Source organism: Aegilops tauschii, chromosome 4 (assembly GCF_002575655.3).
Source record: "Aegilops tauschii subsp. strangulata cultivar AL8/78 chromosome 4, Aet v6.0, whole genome shotgun sequence".
Classification (NCBI taxonomy): Eukaryota; Viridiplantae; Streptophyta; class Magnoliopsida; order Poales; family Poaceae; genus Aegilops; species Aegilops tauschii.
Genome location: NC_053038.3, coordinates 492,127,906 through 492,147,651, shown reverse-complemented (window position 1 = coordinate 492,147,651; position 19,746 = coordinate 492,127,906). Strand labels below are relative to the sequence as shown.

Sequence of the window (19,746 nt, the reverse complement as noted above, 5' to 3'; positions counted from 1 at the left end):
AAAATATTCACGGAGGCGATCAGCCCTCCATGCCCCATTAGCATCCAGAAACGCTGAAACACGATTGAGACGGCATGAGCCTTTTGGAGCGATCGGCCGGAAGGAAGATGGTCGTGGGATCCAAGGATCTCGCCACGTCCGGATGTGCTCCTCGTCCCCCACCCGCCATATGACACCTTTTTTGAGCAGCTCCAAACCATGCAATATACCTTTCCACACCGCTGAACCAGAGATTGAGAATACTGTATCTAGCAACTGACCTTGAGGGTATGCCTTCATTAGTCTCGCACATAGGCTGTCAGGGGAGTCAAGAAGCCTTCAAGCTTGCTTAGCCAGCAGCGCTTGGTTGAACGCTCTCATATCCCTGAAACCCATGCCCCCCATAGATTTAGGGAGTCTCATTTTGTCCCCCCTCGGGACTAAGTCCTTGACCACACCGACAGCGATATTTAAAGTAAGAGAAAGTTATGCGTTTGTTCCTGGAATTTCAAAGGTTGATCATATGATCATATCCGTAAATATATTCTTCCACCGACCACCGTATGTTGTGTGCCAAGAGGAGTGCCCATTTTAGTTCCGTCTATTTATTTTTATTTTTGCGGAGTAAATGCGACCATGTCTTCTACTACCTCTTCTCTTCTAGGGTGCGACCACGCTCTTCCCAAAAGCCGCTCCATCGCCGGAGCTAGATGGTCGTTCTTGATCGGAACGGGAATTCATCAAGGCCACAGTCTTGCTGGATCAGCGTCATGTAAAAGAAGTCGACACAGCTGGAAGCGATGCAAGTTCTAGAGCAAGACCTCCACTATTTTCTCGCATGCCTTGCTCTGGCACTAGAGGACGCACCGATGTGATGGAGAAGAGGACGGAGGATCAAACTGCTGAGGAAAGATGGTATCGCTGCCGCATCGACATACCCTACAAACCTAGGCTCATTTGAATAAATGACGCCAGGAATCTATCATCGACGCCACTATAGACGACACCTATGTAGCTCGAGGGAAAGTTATTCACCAAGCTGACGCTGCTGCCATCATCAATGTTGCGCCACTGTGGAACCTAACCCTAACCTATCTATGGCCCGCACCGAAGCATTGGGTTTGCTAAGCTCCATGCACTAGCCAACGCAATCAAAAGTTCAAATTGATGAAAAGGGTTAGGCAATCCACATATACAGTTCAACACCCCTTCTCACGTGTGACGTGGGAAGTCAACACGTGAATAGATTTAGAGATATGGTTCAAGAGACCTATGCGTGGACACAGAGAGCAACAATAATGTTTTGATAAACTGTGAAAGCCACGACTTGAACTCAAGATCTTATGCCCTGATACCATGTTAAGCTTCATGCACAATCCGTCGCAACAAAAGTCTAAACTGATGGAAAGGACTATACAATCCACATATACACTTCAACAGGGTTCCCCATTCTTCCCATTGCTACAGAGAAAGGCGAGTAGGGGGGAGGGGGTGGGATCAACAAAGATATGGAACTGGTGAACAATTAGTCTCATTTACACAAGAGTGCAAGACAAAGAATCATCTCGCTGCCGAGTGCACACTACTGCAACGAGCACAATAGAAGCTTACATACAATGCATTTTCTCTAACCGGAGCTTTTAAAAAGCTGGGGCTCCGGCTACCACAGATAGATCAGACGATGTGTTTGATCTCCCCTATACACCTAGAAATGTCTTTTTTGGCTATGTGCCAGACAAAGATTTGGGCATCTAGAGGCCAATCAAGGTGAAGGCGAGTTTTGCTCCGTAACACTATTCGTGTAAGCCACATCATGCGTCGACGATCCATGAGAGGAGAATCTCCCACGATGAGACTAGAAGTCCTCCAATGGGCATCACGTGCCAAAACGGTAAACATCACAATGTCGAACAAAGTCAAGGATAACATGACCTTGGCAAGCGAAGGAATACATAATATGAGAAGAAATCAGAACATGTACCCATCCTAGAACCACCTCACTTTCATCGATTGCCATCCAAAACCGAAGCTGGCCAAGATCATTCTTCAGTAGGAACTAGCGCGCATGTGTTCAAGAGCCATAACAACTAGCGCGCATGTGTTCAAGAGCCATAACTTAGACCAGGAAGTTTTGCTATGTCCGCTTTTGTTTAATGAACTATGTCAAACTTTTCATGAATTTGATCCAGATTAAATAAAAATTGTATGGTTTGCATGAAATTTGTCTCATTTGTTCAAGTTCCATTTGAAATGTGCCCGGACAGCTAGTGTACATGTTGGATGGCCGGCTTCTGTATCAGTGTCTGTGAACATGTAGTGTGTTCGTTTTAGGGGACAACGTTGAAGATGCTCTAATTTTCCCTCTATCCACTACCAAACCCTGTATTTCCTCTGATTTGCAAGGGTATCCCCCACACGAAATTTCTTTGCTGGATCCGCCGTCAGGCAAAAACAAACCAGGCGGAGTGTCAAAGCAATCCCAGGCCTAGACAATTCCTCCCCTCCCCGCGTGATTAGCAGATGTTTGTAGCAGTCTACTGCTGTACACTTGAACTGTACCCCCGTGGCGTCTGATCTCGACGCCACCGGCCGGCAGGAGAGGAAAAACTTACTAGTCTACGTTATCCGTCCACGTAGGCTCCAGCACCGCAGAGCACATGATTTGTCCGCCGCTATATACGCATCCCACAAACAAAGCAGGCATGCACATCGGGCGACTATGCAAGTGACACTCAATCTCCTTGTTGCGGCAGCTAGCACGCCGAGTTGCTGTCAGCTGGACTGAATCAGTTCTTTAATAAGCTAGCTGATCGCGTTGGTCTAATTTGTCCTTCTATCCGAATTTTGGACTGAATCAGTTCTTTAACCACCGGCCTTTTAGGTGTTTGCTTTAGATGCATGGTGTTTTCTTGAGATCACACAACTGATTAGTACTGGAGTCCAGAGTTTTGGATTACGATGCAAGCGTGTACAGTTTTACTGTTAAGGGAATTTGCCTGTGATTGCGTAAATGGGATTTGCATCAGCGTCATGCTGCGTGGGGTTTAGCTTGTGGTCAAATTAAAGTGTTCTGTTCCAGAGCGGAGCAAGTTCCAAATTCTCTAACCTCTGCCAACCATCATAGAATGGAGTACCTAGCTGCTTTTCTATGAAATTCATATCCAGAGACTAGGGCATCGATATTCCATTTCATATGTACACCAAGCAAGGAACAGTTTAAAAGCCAAAACATCATACCTCAAGCAACTCTTATATAGTTTTGAAAAAGGAACATGTACGACTACGTACATTTATTGAACTTGCAACACAATGGAGAAAGGCCTTCATGTCACGGACGCCGTCACGATCACGCTTGCACCATGGAAGTGGTTCACTACACATGCGCTACCCTGCAAGCAGAGGATTGACCACATGACCGACGAATAGCACCACACCGGTCACGTCTTCTCGTATCACGAAGAGGAAAGGGTGATCCGCGACAAAATCCACCTTCATGGGAGGAACTGCTGGAAGCGATCTACACATGACTACCGCAATAGTTGCGGCGGCAGCCTCAGTTCCTTCTTCATTCACTTCTACGAAAGACTTGTGGAATATAGATGAGACACATAGACTCTGTCCCATAGGGGAATCGACCATTTCCGAAAGATCTGCTTCTGTGCTGAATGGAAGTTGGAGGCCCAAACTCTTGAACAATTTGGACGCTTCAAAATCAAACGATATCTTGAACTTAGGGATCTTGAATTGCCCGACCGGAACCGCTCGAGCAGGGATATGCTTCTCCAGAAACTCTGGCTCAGAGGTCAACTTCCCTGCTAAGCTCCAAAGACCATCTTGTGCTTTTGGAAGAAGTATGTACATGGAGAACTGCCTCTTGTCCCCGCCTTGCTGGTAAGGAAGCTTGAGTACCTTTAAGTTTTCAAAACACGAAATATATTGGTTCTTTGTACTAGACATGAATGGCGCTTTTATTGTCTTGTGCTTTTGGAAGAAGTATGTCTTGTCGAGAAGGTGGAAATTATCATCTTTAGTGTCTGATGCATGGAATTTCTGAGCCCAAGTTCCTTTGAAATACAATGCATTCCCAAGAACCAGTCTCGTATCAGCCTCAATGGACCCAACAGGAAGTATCTCTTTGGAAGATGAGACCCGATGTGACTTTGTCAACCCATGAGTTCACTTGACCAACAACTTCGGCAGCCTATACCAAGACAAAATACATAATTATTTAGTACAATTGTTGTAACTCCAATAAACAATCCAGTTACTGTCTCTGAAATGACCAAAAGACAGAAACGATAAGATTCTGTAACGAATATGTGCTGAATTTCCAACGTAATAGCAGTAGTTTTTGCACAGTTCCATCTGTTAGAAATTCCCCGCCATCAAAATCTTTAGACGAGCTAATACTTCTGAAAGGCATCTTTGCTCATAAAAATAACATGCTATGTGTCTCTAAGTTATGCTGATTAATTAGTAGGGCCTCACACACTTGCAAATCACCATATTACATACTACTTCATATAAGTATCTCTTAAGATCGAATTTACCATGATTAGACAGAAGTATAACTGCAACACTAGAGAAGCATATGCTACTGCGAAACAGATGAAGCAAAATTGCACCACAGGGTAATAAATTAGAACGTCCATTAATTTGTATTGGTTGTACTGAACAGTGAGCATCAGAATTATTTTCACAAAAGGGTAATGAATTGACAGTGTTAAGATAGTTTCATGGGACCTGTGTGGCACACGGGAAGGGAGTGAAAAAAATATAGGCTATACGAGGGAGTGAGATGAAACTAGGAGGGATAGGTTTTCTTTTTGAGACAATGGGTTAGGTTTTTCTACGGGCAATGTGCTAGGAGGGCAGGGCGATGTGCCTTGTATGGGCCGGATCTTAGACCGATTGGACCAAAGTCACCAGGGATTGTTTTCACTAGAAATAAGCTCTCGGGATGAACAAAAATTCCACAAAATAAAATCAAAACGCAGGTGTCAATTTTTTTTGAAATTTTATAGATGCGTACATGTTTGTGTAAACCCCTAAAAACGTAAGTGTTTAACTTATTTTTCATGAAATTTTACACACATATTAATGACAAGAATATGTTTTTTTGCGAGTACATGGCAAGAATATGTACCCCCCCCCCCCAATACAAATATATAGGACCTAATAATAGATAACATGAATGTTACACAAATCATATAGTCAAATTTGTATGTGAAAGGAATTTATAATGATATAATAATTAATCTTATCAACCGTCAAAGTCAACTTCGAAAAACATGTTGGGCCCATAGAGAGTACATGTGCATGTATCAGTTTTTACATATCTTATTTATTTTCATTGTTTTAACTAATGGCTGCAACATTGAATTAGACTAGCCATAATGGATAGTAACATAGACTAGTAACATGCACATGTTACTAGTCTATGTTACTACCTCTATAGTGGGGAGTAACATATGTGTGGTAACATGCAACACTTCATTTATTAGGCTATAAACTCATTTTATCTAGATATGTGTGATGTTACTCATACTACTAGTAATTAGCTATGTTACTACCTCTCCCTCAGTAAGGCGTGCGCGTACCCCTATGTCGTCAATTTGACCAACCTAATACAAGTCATATATTACAAAAAAAAACCAACATAAACTTCGGAGTTTCTACTTTCAAAAGATATAATTTTTGTGTTATATAGTTTATATTAGGGGTGATAAAATTGGTAACCTAGGTATACGCGTAGGACTTGTAAACTGAAACGGAGGTAGTACCACTTTCCTCCATTTCTTCATTTATTGCTTGCCACATCATCTATTTTATCTAGATATATGTGATGTTACTACCTATGTTACTCCCACTCTGGGTAGTCTTATGGGTGTGCCCAAGATGAATGATGAAATCAAAGATTATAAATTCAAGAAAATACACACAAAAAATAAGTTTGTATATGTCCGAGCTTTTAACGTCGTTGTAAAACTTGATGGTGAAATACTGCAGTGAGTCTTGGCTTTGATTACTTAGTCTTGAAGTCGACAGAGTGGGCCTCGGCTTTGTACTTTCCCACGGCCACCTCCTTGAAGGACGGCTTGAGCGGCAGCGACGCGTCGGAGAAGACTGCATTGGCGAACGAGACGCGCGGGCCGCCAGCGCCCGAGGAGTCGGCAAGCACGAGTTGCACCACCTGCTCGGCGAACGCGTGGAGCCCCTCGGCCTCGCCTGCGCCGAGCGTGGCGACGAGCTGGTCGCGGGTGGCGCCGGCGGCGCCGGCGGCGATGAGGCTGAGCGCGACGTGGAGGGACAGCGGAGAGAAGGCGACATTGCCGCGTGCGCCGTCGGCGTTGGAGGGGGAGGAGATGGCGGAGGCGAGGCGCAGTGCAAAGCTCGTCTGCTGGGCGGCGGAGAGCTTGATGCTGTCGGTGGTCGCCATGGCTGGAGGCTGGGGTTTCCTTGCACTTCTATGTTGATCTGAAGAGGGAGTGTATTTTCAAGGGGTATTTAACGAGTGGAGTGGGAGAAGAAATGTGGTTGGGAGCTTGGGATGGACGGCGTAATCAAGGAGAGCTTGTTTGTTCTTGTATTTGAATATGGAAGATGAAGAGCCGCGTGTTGTCTGAATTTAGAGCTGAAGATCGACGTGTGCGGTCTCGTGGGGACACAAGCGACGTCCATCCTCCAGCACGGTCCCTGCGTGTGAGTCGTGCGCAATATCGACAACGACCGGAGGCGGAAAAATAGTACTACTTCCGACCTCCGGCACCGTCCCTGCGTGTGAGGTAGATGAGAATTACCTAACCAACAATCCTGAAAATAATACTCCTACACCACATTGGTCATACTCCTTTGGGAGAATGAACTCTGTCTGCGTGCTCGGTGGTTCTCTCGTGATGCGGCTTGGGAACGGAGAGCTTCTACTCACTCAACTGGTGCTCACGCCCGCGCGCTGCAGGCCGGCCCAGCAAGGCTTGGTTATGCGGTTGACTTAAAAAAAAGAATCCCTTTTTTTTTGTAGATTTGTAAAAGTGCACAAAATGTTTTTTTTGGCAAATTTGAAGAGGGTTTGAGTTTTTCTAAAGGGAAACGTTTAAATACGGCGCGCCGGCGCAACTTTCGGCCGGCCGCGTTCGCTCGCGCGCACTACACGCGCCCCACGCTAGCTTTTCGTGCCACGCTGGCACAGTCTTAGCAAAACTGCTCCCCACGACTCACGCTATGGGCCCGCTCGACTGCCCTTTTTTTCTCCCTTTAATTATTTCTTACCTTATTTGTTACCTTTCTTCTACCTCCAGCCATATTAAGTTCTACTCTGCTACAATGTGTTGCATCCAACTGAGAAAAACGCTGCAACCCACGCAATAAAAAGCTGGAACCGACGAATAAAAAGCTGGAAACGAAAGGCGGCGGATTTTTGCGAAGTGAGATTTCTTGGAACCAGCAGAGTCAGTGCTAGGACCGTGTAGAATAGATGCTGCAACCGCGGAGGGCGGCGGACAAAAGTTTTGCTGGAAGTACCGACGTGAGCTGGAACCAGAAGTTGTTTTTGCTGCAACTGGCAATCACAAAAGTTACAACCAGCAATCACAAAAGCTACGGCCGTTCGATTCAAAAGCTTCAACCAACCGTATATAAAGCTTGAACAAGACACCATGGACTGAAAAAAGCTTCAATAGTTCACGTGAAAGCTTCAAACCGTATTCGGAAAAGCTTCAAACGGCGGATAGAGAAGTTTCATCCGACCACTACGAAATAAAAAAAAATCTACAACCGTCATTTTGGGAAGCTCCAACCGTTAAACTGAAGAGCTTCAACCCTTTTTATAGAAAGCTTCAACCAACTATATAGAAAGCTTCAACGCGAGTACACAACAAAAGAGTTGCAATTGTTGACATGAAAAGCTTCAACCCTATTTTTGAAAAGCTTCAACCTGATGTCATAAAGCTGGAACTGGCACCTCACCATTGATGCAATGACGCCACTCCTTTGTCGGAGCTGCGACCTTCGCCGGAGCTGCAAGCGGCGGAGCCGTCGAGAGCCACGGCGACCGGGGGCGGGCCATGCTGGGGAACAAGCGACGGTGACGCTGGAAAGGAGTCGGTGGCTGGGAGGACGTCCAGGCGGCGGCGGCGGCCGGTAGCGACGTGGACGGCCGGCGGGCTGGCTGGCGGCTGGGGGAGAACACGACGGCTGCTCGGGATGAACACACGATATGCTTTTTTTTAATTACAAAACAGGTGGGGAGGAAGGCATCGTGCGGCTAATACTGGACGAATCGTACGTACGAGGTGCGACTGGCCGAAATTTCGGCTGGCGCACCGGCGCCTATCACTCGCCTTTTCTAAAAGTCATAAAAATTGAAAACTTTGCAAATTTTGAAAAAGTTCATAAATTTAGAAAAATCTTAAAATTGATAAATTTGAAATAAAGTTAACATTTTTTTGCAAAATTTTGTGATTTTAAAAGGTTCATAAATTTGATAAAAATAACACGATTTGCAAAAAAAAATCACACATTTGAAAAAGTTCACAAATTTTTAAGAAAGTTCATAAACAAAAGAAAAAAGTTGTTTTTTTTTTAAACCAACAAACCCGGAAAACCATTAATACAAAACCAAATACCCCCCCCCCCCCTCCAGTAAAACCAGAGGGAACCGATGGAAGAGATAATATGGGTCCGCGGCACACTTAGCATTTACCTACCTAGGAGGTGTCCGCCCCGTACCAATAAGCCTCTATAGTAAGCATCAAATAGGACTTCGGACCAACTAGTTAAGGGGTACACTGGATGGGCTTCCCTACGGGCACGCACAAGCGCGCGAGGGGCGCCTGCGTAGTCTGGCTAGCCACCGCCATGTGTCGCGCGTCGAATACACTCACGAGAACTCATTTTTTGCACACATTTTTTCCAGGCTTTTGGTTTTTCCTATGTTTTCTTTATATTTTGTTGTTGTTTTTATTTTCTCTGGTGAAGCATACCATGTGAAAAAACATTGTTCTGCTTCGACGTGAAGCACATCTGTGCTTCCCATAGTTGCACTTTCAAAAAGTGAAAAGCACAGTTGAGCTTCCTGGAAGTGAAAAGTGTAGGTGTGCTTCCCAAAAAGTGAAAAACACAATTGTGCTTCCCAAAAAGTAAAAAAATACATGTGTGCTTCCAATAAGTGAAAAGGCACGGCCGTGCTTTCGTTTTTTGTATTCTTTTTTGGTTTTCACCCTTTTTTCCTGTTTTTGCTTTTTGGGAAAAAAATGTTCCTTTAAACATATTAACATGTGATCTAGTTTCAAAAATCTCGATGTAAGACATGCAACGGTGAAAATGGTTGTGATCTGGACGCATAGTTTAAGAGATAAAATGGTAAAGAAAATTGTCGCGCATACAGTGCGTCACTTATCACCAGAAGCGGAGGTGGTACTGACCTATGCAAGGAGTACACTTTACTCAGTGGTTTTGATAGGATTTGACTTGGGCACAAGCCGCTTGTAAAAGAGGGAAGAATGGCATGGGCCCACCCTAGCCTAGTGTGCCAAATCAACGCCTCAAAAGAGTCTCGCGATCATCCAGCGGCAAGCTCATAAGCTTGTTCCAGCTTATTCTAGAAGCCATCTAAAGAACTGGTCCTAAGCGATGATGAGGCTTTGAAGACGGCAAGAAAGGAAATGTTGTAACGACTCTCTCTCCTCTCGCCTACTCTCTTCAGATGAGTATATAAGTTGAGCACCGAAATTTAGGTCGTGAATTTAACTTGCAATATATGTATAATATTCCTCCCAAAAAATATGTGTTTAGGAAGTTCATTCGACAAGGATTCTACAAATATAATTTTTATGGCATACAACACATGTTTTGCTAGTCAAATCGAGGACCTAAAAATCGATGTCCAATTTATATTCCCGTCCAGAGGAAGTACTTTGTACACATCTCTCTCTCCGTCGCAAAAAATCTCTCTCTCTCTCTCTGTGTTTGGATCTGATTCCCTTTATCGGTTTCCTTCTCCTCTGAGATACAAGTTTTTTTTAGAGAATCCTCTGAGATACGTACCACGGGCCCACCCTAGCCTAGTGTAAGAGAGACAAATTATGCTGAAATCCAGAGAGTAGTTCGTGACAGTCACTCGCCCCACGAAATCATTCTAGGTGGGCCGAGCGCAACCGTGAGGGAGTCTATCGGGTTGGGCCGCGAAAGTGCTACTAATCTTCCCACCCGGGCCTGAGCCAGGCCAGTCACTCTGTCACGGCGACGCCGCACCGCTTCCATCGCCGACGAAACCACGGAGCGCGCCCGCGGCGGATAAATTTGGGCGCGGGCGGGAAGGAGACACGCGCGGACGACGAGAGAGAAACCCCACAGACCGCTCCAAACCCCACCCACGCCCCTCCCCTCCCCCAAAACTCCGCCGCCGCCGGTCGCCATGGAGAGGAAGCAGGCCGACTACAGCAACCTGGTAAGCACCCCGCCGCCCCCATCCGATTCGATTCGCCCCCGTTCGGGGCCGTGGACCTGACTGATTTGCCGAGCGGCGGCCGCGCGCGTGCAGGACGAGAGGTACACCATCCAGGGGGAGAGGTACCAGGGCCAGCAGTACAGCCACATCTACTACACCCGCCTCCACCACATGCGCACCCTCCTCCACGCCCTCGTCCCCTCCCGGAAGCCGCACCTCCCCGGTACGGAACCCCTCCCCCCTCTCCCCCCCAATCGATACTTTGGAGAGTTCAGCATGACTTGTCTGGGGGTAGTTATGGATAGAAATTGTTTCCAGAGCATTGCCTGATTTCGGTGTTTGCTGTGAATTTGTGGTACAGTATGTATGGCTTGTTGAAATGTTGCTCTCTAATCCATGGACAGCTGATTACTGGTGGCTACACAAGATTTGGCAAGTGCAGTTGTGACTTGTGAGTGCCGAATTTTAGGCCCTTTGAGCTCTGTTTAGGTTAAGCAGCTTCCGACATTGATTATCCGGTTAGGGTCTCCTGGGTGTGTTCAGGCTCATGTCCAATTTAGTTTGTCTGCTTTCATAAAGTTCCGGAACTGGTAGCTATCAAATGCTTTGGTTGGTGTGCAATTGAAGTTGGGGTGAAAGCCATTTCACTTGGCTGTAGTGCTCTGTGGCATATGATCTTTTCAATGGAGTTAATATTGCTGAGAGCACCATCATTTTGTAGTTAGAATCTAGGAGTATGTTTACAGTCCGCCTCCTTGTTAGCAAGATTGGAAATTTGGGTCCAGTTTCCGGGGTTTTACTGATTCGAGTCCTCAGCATGAGTTTTGGTGTTGTGTAGTTACATTTTCTTCATGCTAGTGGATCGCACAACATTTGCTCTCTTTTTGTGAATTAAGAATGAATTGTAGTCACTCCTTTTTCCTACCTTACAGTCACTACGGTACTTGGACTCGAAGAAGGAAAAGATTGTGTGCTTGTTGGAACTTTATACAAGCACATGAAACTGAAGCCTTCAATTCTCGATGAATACTCAAAGGAGGTAATGTAACATTATGGTAGTGATTCCACACGTTCATATATGATGCATGTGTGTAAAAAAACTGATGTGCTTCTGCATGAACTTTCTGTGCTGCAGAGGTCGGCAATCCCTCTTGTTAAGCCACACAATTTCATGCATTCTGACGATAATCTTATTCTGGAAGATGAAAGTGGAAGAGTTGCACTTGCAGGAGCCATACCTCCAGCAGCTTATGTGACCGGTAAGTTTGACTGTCACTTAAAAGACTCGTCATGCTGCAAATTCAAGGCTTGTTTCTTTAGTGCTGTACAATCTGTTCTGTACTTTTAACTAGCAAGTCATGTTCTTTGGAATAACACTTGGTCATCTACAGGAGTTGTAGTAGCTCTTCATGGGAAGGAAACAAGTGCTGGCAACTTTCTTGTTGAAGATGTTATGGAGGCTGGTCTTCCTCCTCAAACTGTGTTGCCTAGCATAAGTAATATTTTCTGTATCCTGCGGGGCTCATTCCTGAATATTTTTCCATGTTGCTACAAATTTCCAGTCATGTTAAAATTGCTCTGGAATGAATTCATTTCTGTTACAGATGAGGACAAGTATGTTGTTTTTGTGTCGGGACTAAGTGTCGGGAGCAGCACATTCAATCCTCTGCAGTTCCAACTTCTTATCGACCATATCACTGGGCATTTGGGCGATGAGAATGTATGTCATTTGTCATTATCAAGTATAAGTATTGTTATACTCAAGTGAGACACTAATTCTGCTGTTCTCTTGAAATTAATTAGGAGCAAGCCATAGCATCGAAGATAGTTCGTGTTGTGGTTGCCGGAAATTCAGTACATATTGCACCAAGGTTCTTGAATGGCCAGGTAATAGCATTTCATTTCACATGTTCTGCGACCACTTTGTGAAATTGCTTACCAGCATGTATTGTATCTTTCAGACAGTAGCTGCAAAAGATCAACCAAGGATAGCTGAACCAATCAAAGAACTGGATATAATGCTGACTCAGGTTAAACTGTTTTACCCTTTCCCTTCAAAATTTGCCAGTTTGACTGCTCCATTTTCTGTTGTTGATCTTGATGTAATCTATTTCCTCTGCAGCTGGTGGCGTCATTACCTGTAGATATAATGCCAGGGTGTAATGATCCAGCGAATTTTGCTTTGCCTCAGCAGGTTGGTTCTTGATGCTGATGAATAGCTATTGAATTTTATTATCATAATATCAGTACCAATCAATGGTTTCTTTTGTGTATGCATGACTAACTCATATCTTAATTTATTTATTGTAGCCTTTGCATAGATGCCTTTTCTCTGGAGCATCCACCTATAATACATTTTCATCATGTCCGAATCCACATCAATTCGATCTTGACAATGTCAAGTGAGTGGCACTGCTTCTTTAACTTTCTATAAATGAAAGCAACTTGGAGGTTTTTATGCAATAAATTCTGTATGCAGGTTCATTGGAACATCTGGGCAGAACATAGATGACCTCTACAGGAACTCGGATGCCAAAGATAGGCTGGAGTTCATGGAAAGGACATTGAAATGGCGCCATCTTGCTCCGACTGCACCGAACAGCCTAGGTAACCCATTAGGCATTTCAACTTTAGTGCCTTAGTGGTAATGATGATATTGTTGGGTAAAATGACCTAGTGCCGTTATCATCATTCATTTATTCTACCTGAATTTCATGGTTTAAATGGTCACTTGGTAGTTGCATTATCTTAGGCTAGATAATCCTTACTTGCCTTTCTTTTTCTTTTTGAATCAAAAGGGGTTTCCCCCCACCCCAACTTTATAGAAAGCCAAGGCAAACGTCAACCAACATAGACTGTTAACAGCGCTCGGCGGCAACCAGAGAGTAGCTGCCACAGATGGGAAATGGGGTTTTAGACTGCCCTATTACAAGTTTTAGGTAGTTCAAGCCAAGAAACATAGCCGGGGAGCAACATGCCAGCCTACTTAAGATCAAAGCTAAGAATTGTAAGCTAGCAGAACACAGCCCAGCGACGCCCTTGATAGTAGCATTTTATCTCCAGGCAATCCTAAGCAATTCCCCTCTTCGGTGGTCCAGTAGCCTTAAACATCGGAGAAGTAGCGCACCCTGAGCTTCTGAGCATAGTATTTTCCATTGCTTGATCGTTGCCCCCAACAGGTCCAAAACACATCGTATACTTTGCCATCTTCGCCCCTGGAAAACAAAGTCATTTCGAAAACGCCATAAGCTCCACAAGGTAGCAGCAGTAACGATGTTTAAAGCTTCAAAGTATTTTCTTCTCTTCCAGAAGGAAGTCAGCAAAGCAAATGAATTAGGAACATCAACCTTAAAAATATCAGCAACTAGATTCCAGACATGTTTAGCAACAATGCAATCAAAGAATAGATGCTGGATAGTTTCAGGTTTGCTGCAGAAGACACAAGACATGTCATCTACATGCCTGCGTTTGGCCAAATTATCTCTAGTTAAGCTCTTGTTCTTACTTGCCTTTCTGTCTTGTCTAGGATGTTATCCATACACAGACAAGGACCCTTTCCTTGTTGAAACTTGCCCCCATGTTTACTTCGCCGGGAATCAAGATAGATACGAGACTCGGTTGTTGAAAGGTACTACTTGAAGCGAAATCCATATGTCGTTTCAGTACCCAACTTAACACCCTTGTTATCCAGGAACGGAAAAGCAGCAGGTCAGGCTAATCAGCATTCCAAGATTTTGTGAGAGTGGAATCGCTGTCATGGTATGTACTGGTAGCTCTGCATCCACCATGTTTATATTCTATCAATGGTTTGTTCTGCTACATTTACACAGTAATAACTGTATAAAGTAAAACAAAAGGCTAGCTATGAGACCATAAGCTCCATTCCTCTGTTCTGTTTGTTTATATAAAATGTGTGGTGGTAGTTTGCTGACAAGCATATCTATGTGTATGTTTAATACAGCTCAACTTGAGGAACCTGGAATGCAGCACCTTGAGTTTCTCAACAAGCTTCGACGCCTGACTCTGCTCCATGTATGGGGTGCACACAAGAAGGGTCTGGTGTGGCGCTACTACGCAGATCTTCATCTGTAAGGTTTCACAAGGGAACGAACTATTGTGTTGCCCGTAGAGGCTTGTGTAAGGGCTACCTGTATCTGTAGCTTAGCAGCTCATTGTTAGATGTGATGACCTAGGTTTGGTAGCCCTGTGCTTCGTTGTAGCTAACAAACAAATAGAAGAAGATCATGCTTGTTTTCCCAGTTTCCATGAGCTGATGCGTTATTCAGAACTTGTGTTTTGTTCTCATTAGTGTTAGCAAATGTATCTGTCTTTTACGAAACAGATTGTGTTCCTGTGTGGTATGCCTGTCTGGAGGCACATCCGCAGGTCTCCGGCGGCGGAGCAAACACTGGCCAGGAATCAGGTTCCAGAATGTCCAAGAGCATATTCAGATTCTCGTTGGCGCAAATGGTCACCTGTTTTATCCATACATGTGTTATTTTTGTGTTAAGAAAAGGCGATGCTCCCTGACGCTGACGCTTTGTTTGCTACTGGTACATCTCCAAGTGAAAATCCTTGAAAAAACAGGAGCACTCGTTAGGTCGGAATTCATACTCTCATCATCAAGAAATAAAACTAAATTTTCCCGAAATAAAAGAGAGAAATAAAACTACTTATGTTTCTCTGCGAGAGCCTCTCCTGTGTTATATCCATGGGATCGGGTAGGCTAGATCAATCGGTGATTTACCTTCTCCTTGTGGCTCGAGGAGCCACCGGTGCCGGCCATGGTGACGGTGGCCGGTGATGGCAGAGAGTAGTGGGCGAAGTGGTGGCGGCGCTTCCCATCAGCACTGCACTAACCCTAGATCGGTAGGGGATTAGGTGGGGTGTACGGCGTTGCGACGAACCTCGTATAGCGAGCCGCCAACCCCACCTCTTTATATATAGTGCAGGTGACAAGGGCCCGTCAAACATAGTGGGTTGAGCGCCCCCGATCAGGGCGCGGATCTAAGGGCCCGGTGGGCCGTTGGGCCCACACGGTGGAGATCATCCTAACATTCTCCCTTGATCTCAACTTTTACTTTTGACCTTATACTTTTACTTTACTCATTTCATAACAGATCAGTACATAGAACATGTTTCATCGTCACAGCTCAATTGCCGATAGAATCAGACAACCACAACATACCTCTCGGTTTTGAAACAAATTCTTTAACCTTGGGCCCTTTTATTGTCCGGAAATTTTAGACTATACCATAAAACCCATGTCGACTGTGTGTTCTCCAAACACACTGGGCGGTAAGCCTTTAATAAGCAGAACTGCAAAAACTTGTTTGTTGCTTTTATGCTCCAAGCATTTCAACATAATTCCGGACTTTTCTCCTTAACAACGTACAACTTTGTGTCAATGTGTTTGGCACCACACTTGACTCGTTGTCATAGGAGTGAATTACTTAAATGGTTATCGCTGCTGTCAACCATTATCAACTCCGGGTACAGGTTTCCATAACGATGTTGCCTGTCCCTCAGCCTCATATCATGCTATACTTTATATTTGCATCACATTGATGATAAATGATTCATTCTATAGAGTTCTTCCACACAAAAACTCCTAATGTGAAGGTCAACGAAATTGTGGATTTCGCTGTACATTTCACAAGTTTTTATCTTTGTACTCACAACCTTTTGAGAGCACTTGTTTCTTTCAGCATGAGGCCGATATCTTTGACTCCATTCCATCAATTTAAATATGTACTGGATATTGCCAAAACAACCCGGATATGTGAACTATGTCACGGTAATGTTACACTTTTGCATTCATAAAGCTTCCAACAGCTGAAGCATATGGTACCATATTCATTTGGTCTATTTCACATTGACTCTTGGGACACTAAAGTTCCCAAAATCATTACCCTTTACTATAAGAACAGGCGTAGGTTTTCTCACATGCATACTTTAGAGACTTTTCAAAGTATGCTCATGCGACACTCCTAATACCCCCTTTTTTTCTTGGTGAATCTCAATAATTATAACGAGAGTCACTCTACTGAGAACATTCTTTTGAACTTTGAGAACAAGAACTTCTTTTCTCCTGCTGCAGTAGATTGACATCACCATTAGCAAGTAGGACGTCATGCACATGCACAGGATTAGGAAATGAATTTCCCGTTCTATACCGTTGCATGAATACAATTGTCTTCTCATTTCTTTAACCCAAAAAACATGTGATTCTTCTAACTTTAAATGCCACTGTCTAGAGACTTGCTCTAGTCCACAAAAGACTTCTTGAAGAAGTATCCCTTGTGTTCTTTACTTCTATCTGATGTAACTCAGATCATGATGTCGATCATGATGTGCCACTAACAGGCAAATTGATCCTATAGTCTTTCATCTCCAAGAAGCAATAGGTATTACAGGACATGTATCACAAGATCCATGTTTACTCATTCCTCCTTTATGGAGCTAACAACAGGTGTTGTATAAGTCATACAACATGCTCCCCCAGATACAATCTATTCGAGTCTTAGGTATTTTCATACCATGCTCCCCCAGATTACTCCATCTTTACTAAAAATGGGGTATCTTTAAACTCTATTATTTGGGTTTATTTTGTTAAAACTTTCTTCTTTATGGCACTTTTAAGCATCGTCTTAGTATTCCTTAGTCTGCTTTCGAAACTGTGAAAAATCTAGGGATACAACTATTTCTTTTCTTTAGGAGTATTATTATGACCGTCGTACTCCCACTGACGATCACATTCTTCATTAATGGAACACTTTAGATGCATAATGTTCATCACGGTATCTTCTCCCCCTCGAAATGTGGCAAGAACTTTTCTGCCACAATTTTGAAAACCATTCATAACTCTTGTGAATTGAGGAAACTTTGATTATGTATTTCATTCATCTGACTACTTCATGCGAAATGAAGTTATCTGTTAACTGGTATGGGAGTACTTTTCCCTCATTCCATTCCAGAAACTCAACAGAGTTCTTGATCATTAGTACTTTTGCAAGTCACACTTGCATATCATTCTGATCTTTAGGTTCGTCTGTAACTTTTATTCTCTTTGGATTTATTGAGTGCTTAATGATCATTACACATAAGGTGTACGGTCGATACTAGGAAAGCATAATAGCTACTCCATACTTTTCTCCCAGAGTGGGACGCATTAAACGCACATGAATCATCATATCTTTCTCCTGTCATATAGGATAAGTCCTTTGCATAAATTTCTCCCGTCATACAGGATTTTTGACATAATACTATGTCAACTTTACCCCGTTACGCAGGTATTTTCCCAGACTTTTCCCGCCATGCAGGTTTTATCATAATCATCTTTTTCCGCTATGCGGGTAATTCCCTGTAAGGGACATAAATGCCAGAATTGGCTCTTTTGACTGCATATTCAATCATCAAATTCAGAAATAAATTCGAATGCTCTTTAACACACATGCTTGATCCGACGTTGGTCAAATTAAACACGCATGTTGCTTGTTTCAACTCAAATCATGTTGACTGAATAATCTTCTTCATAGAGAGTACATGAAAGACATTCGTCAACCAAGACTCTCAATGATCTATCTCTTTTCTTTTCTTGGATTAATATCCAAGAATCCTTTTCTTTTGAAGCCATTCTTTAGAGAGAACATACTCCCTCATGTTGTGACCTTTCTTGGTCATCTTTCGGGTCACAAGTACCCAGCCATTCGCTTTCACGAATGAAAGCATGGAAAACTTTTAGTCTGAGAAAAATTAGCCAATAATCAACAATAATGAGCATAAAAAAATAACCCTACGTTGGTCTAGTTAAAAAATATGCACATTAAACTTTTTAAAACTTTTCTTTTATATTTGAAAACACCGTTGTGGCAGAATTATAATAAAACATCATCCTTCTACATTAATTCCATATCACCGTTGGGCGGAAATGGAAATAACGCATATAACTCATAAACAATGTGATGATAGTATTTCTATTAAACAACTTTGTTAAGAAATAATCATCATCATCAACTTTATTGCAGCGGAAACAAGAAATATGCATTTCTCTAGTTCAAGAGCATTTCTTCATCTTTAACTGTTCTCTGAAAATTGATCACTTTGACATAAAATTTATCAGAGTTTAAGCTTTGAACATAAGACACATAGAATTATAGTATTGTTATCATCAACGTTAGTCAGAAAATAACAATACCATATTTTAACTTTAAAACAAATATCTTTCTTTTGTCATAGCGGAAACTATATGCATCTTATTTCACCCACAGGGGAAAAACATTGCTAAGAACAGTTCTTCCAATTAAATTTTCCCGTTGGTTCCAATTTAATTTGAGGATAAAACTTTTACTTTGCAGCGGAAACTTTACAATATTCTATTCAGAAACAATTCTGTACTCTTTTACTCTCTAAGCAATTTTAACCGGTTGGTTCAAAATTGCATTAGAGAAGCAAAAATTTAATCTTTTACTTTAACACGATCTTAAAAACTTAATTCTATGTAAACTTTTAATTTCTTGGTAAAAGAGCACTATGAATTATTTACACAGCGGAAAAACATGAATAAAATTCATGAACTTTTTATACTCTCAGAAACTTTTCTTTTACTAAAGAAAATCTTATGAACTTTATTATTTTCTTTATAAAATTCATGAATTTTTCTTTTTCTGAAAATTTTCTATTTTCACTTCAGAAACTTTTTTTTTATTTTCCTTTTCAGAACTTTTTATTTTACTTTTGTGTGCTCTAAAAAAAATTCGTTGGATGAAATTTGAGTAGAAAAACTATTTAAAATCTACCCAAAAACCAGACAAATAACAAACAAAACTAAATAAAGAAAAACTGCAGCGCAGCCTAGAGCCCGCGGCTGCGGCCTCAGCCCAGCGCGCGCGGCTACTGGCCTAGGCGCTGCGCGAGCCGGCCTGGCCCCGCCTCTACTTTCGGCCCAAGAAGCCCGCTGTGCACTAGGGTTTTGATCCTGGCCGTTCACCGCGATCCGACGGCCACGCGCGCGATGCGGTTGAACGAAACAACCAACCGCGCCGCTCGGGACGAACCCTAGGCCATTTCATCCCCTTCCTATGTCGCTCGCCCGCACGGTGTTCTCGCCGGCCACTCGGCCGCCGCGCCGCGCCTATCGCTGGCGACGGTGACGAAAACGGCGCACCGTGCCAGCCTCCTCTTCTTCCCCTTCGTTTCCCCCCGCGAGAACCGCTCTGCCTGGCCTCCACCGCGGCGGATCTGACCAGCGGCCCGGTGGGCCGTTGGGCCCACACGGTGGAGATCATCCTAACATCCTGATCCTGAAACCCCAAAACCTG

At 43.4% G+C, this 19,746-nt stretch overlaps 1 protein-coding gene and 1 pseudogene across 1 annotated transcript; one reads left to right on the top strand and one right to left on the bottom strand.

The window, feature by feature from the left end:
• Nucleotides 1–3,194: 3,194 nt before the first annotated feature.
• Nucleotides 3,195–6,611, bottom strand: LOC109741473 (serpin-ZX-like; annotated as a pseudogene).
• A 3,592-nt stretch (nt 6,612–10,203) lies between these two features.
• LOC109741484 (DNA polymerase delta small subunit) lies at nt 10,204–14,765 on the top strand. Its single transcript, XM_020300572.4, has 14 exons — nt 10,204–10,426; nt 10,520–10,649; nt 11,359–11,465; nt 11,562–11,685; nt 11,818–11,922; nt 12,031–12,146; nt 12,230–12,313; nt 12,388–12,456; nt 12,549–12,620; nt 12,737–12,828; nt 12,906–13,033; nt 13,953–14,054; nt 14,118–14,185; nt 14,388–14,765. The coding sequence occupies exons 1-14, from the start codon at nt 10,394–10,396 to the stop codon at nt 14,445–14,447; spliced, it is 1,290 nt and encodes a 429-aa protein (XP_020156161.1). The 5' UTR covers nt 10,204–10,393; the 3' UTR covers nt 14,448–14,765.
• The last annotated feature ends 4,981 nt before the right edge of the window (nt 14,766–19,746 follow it).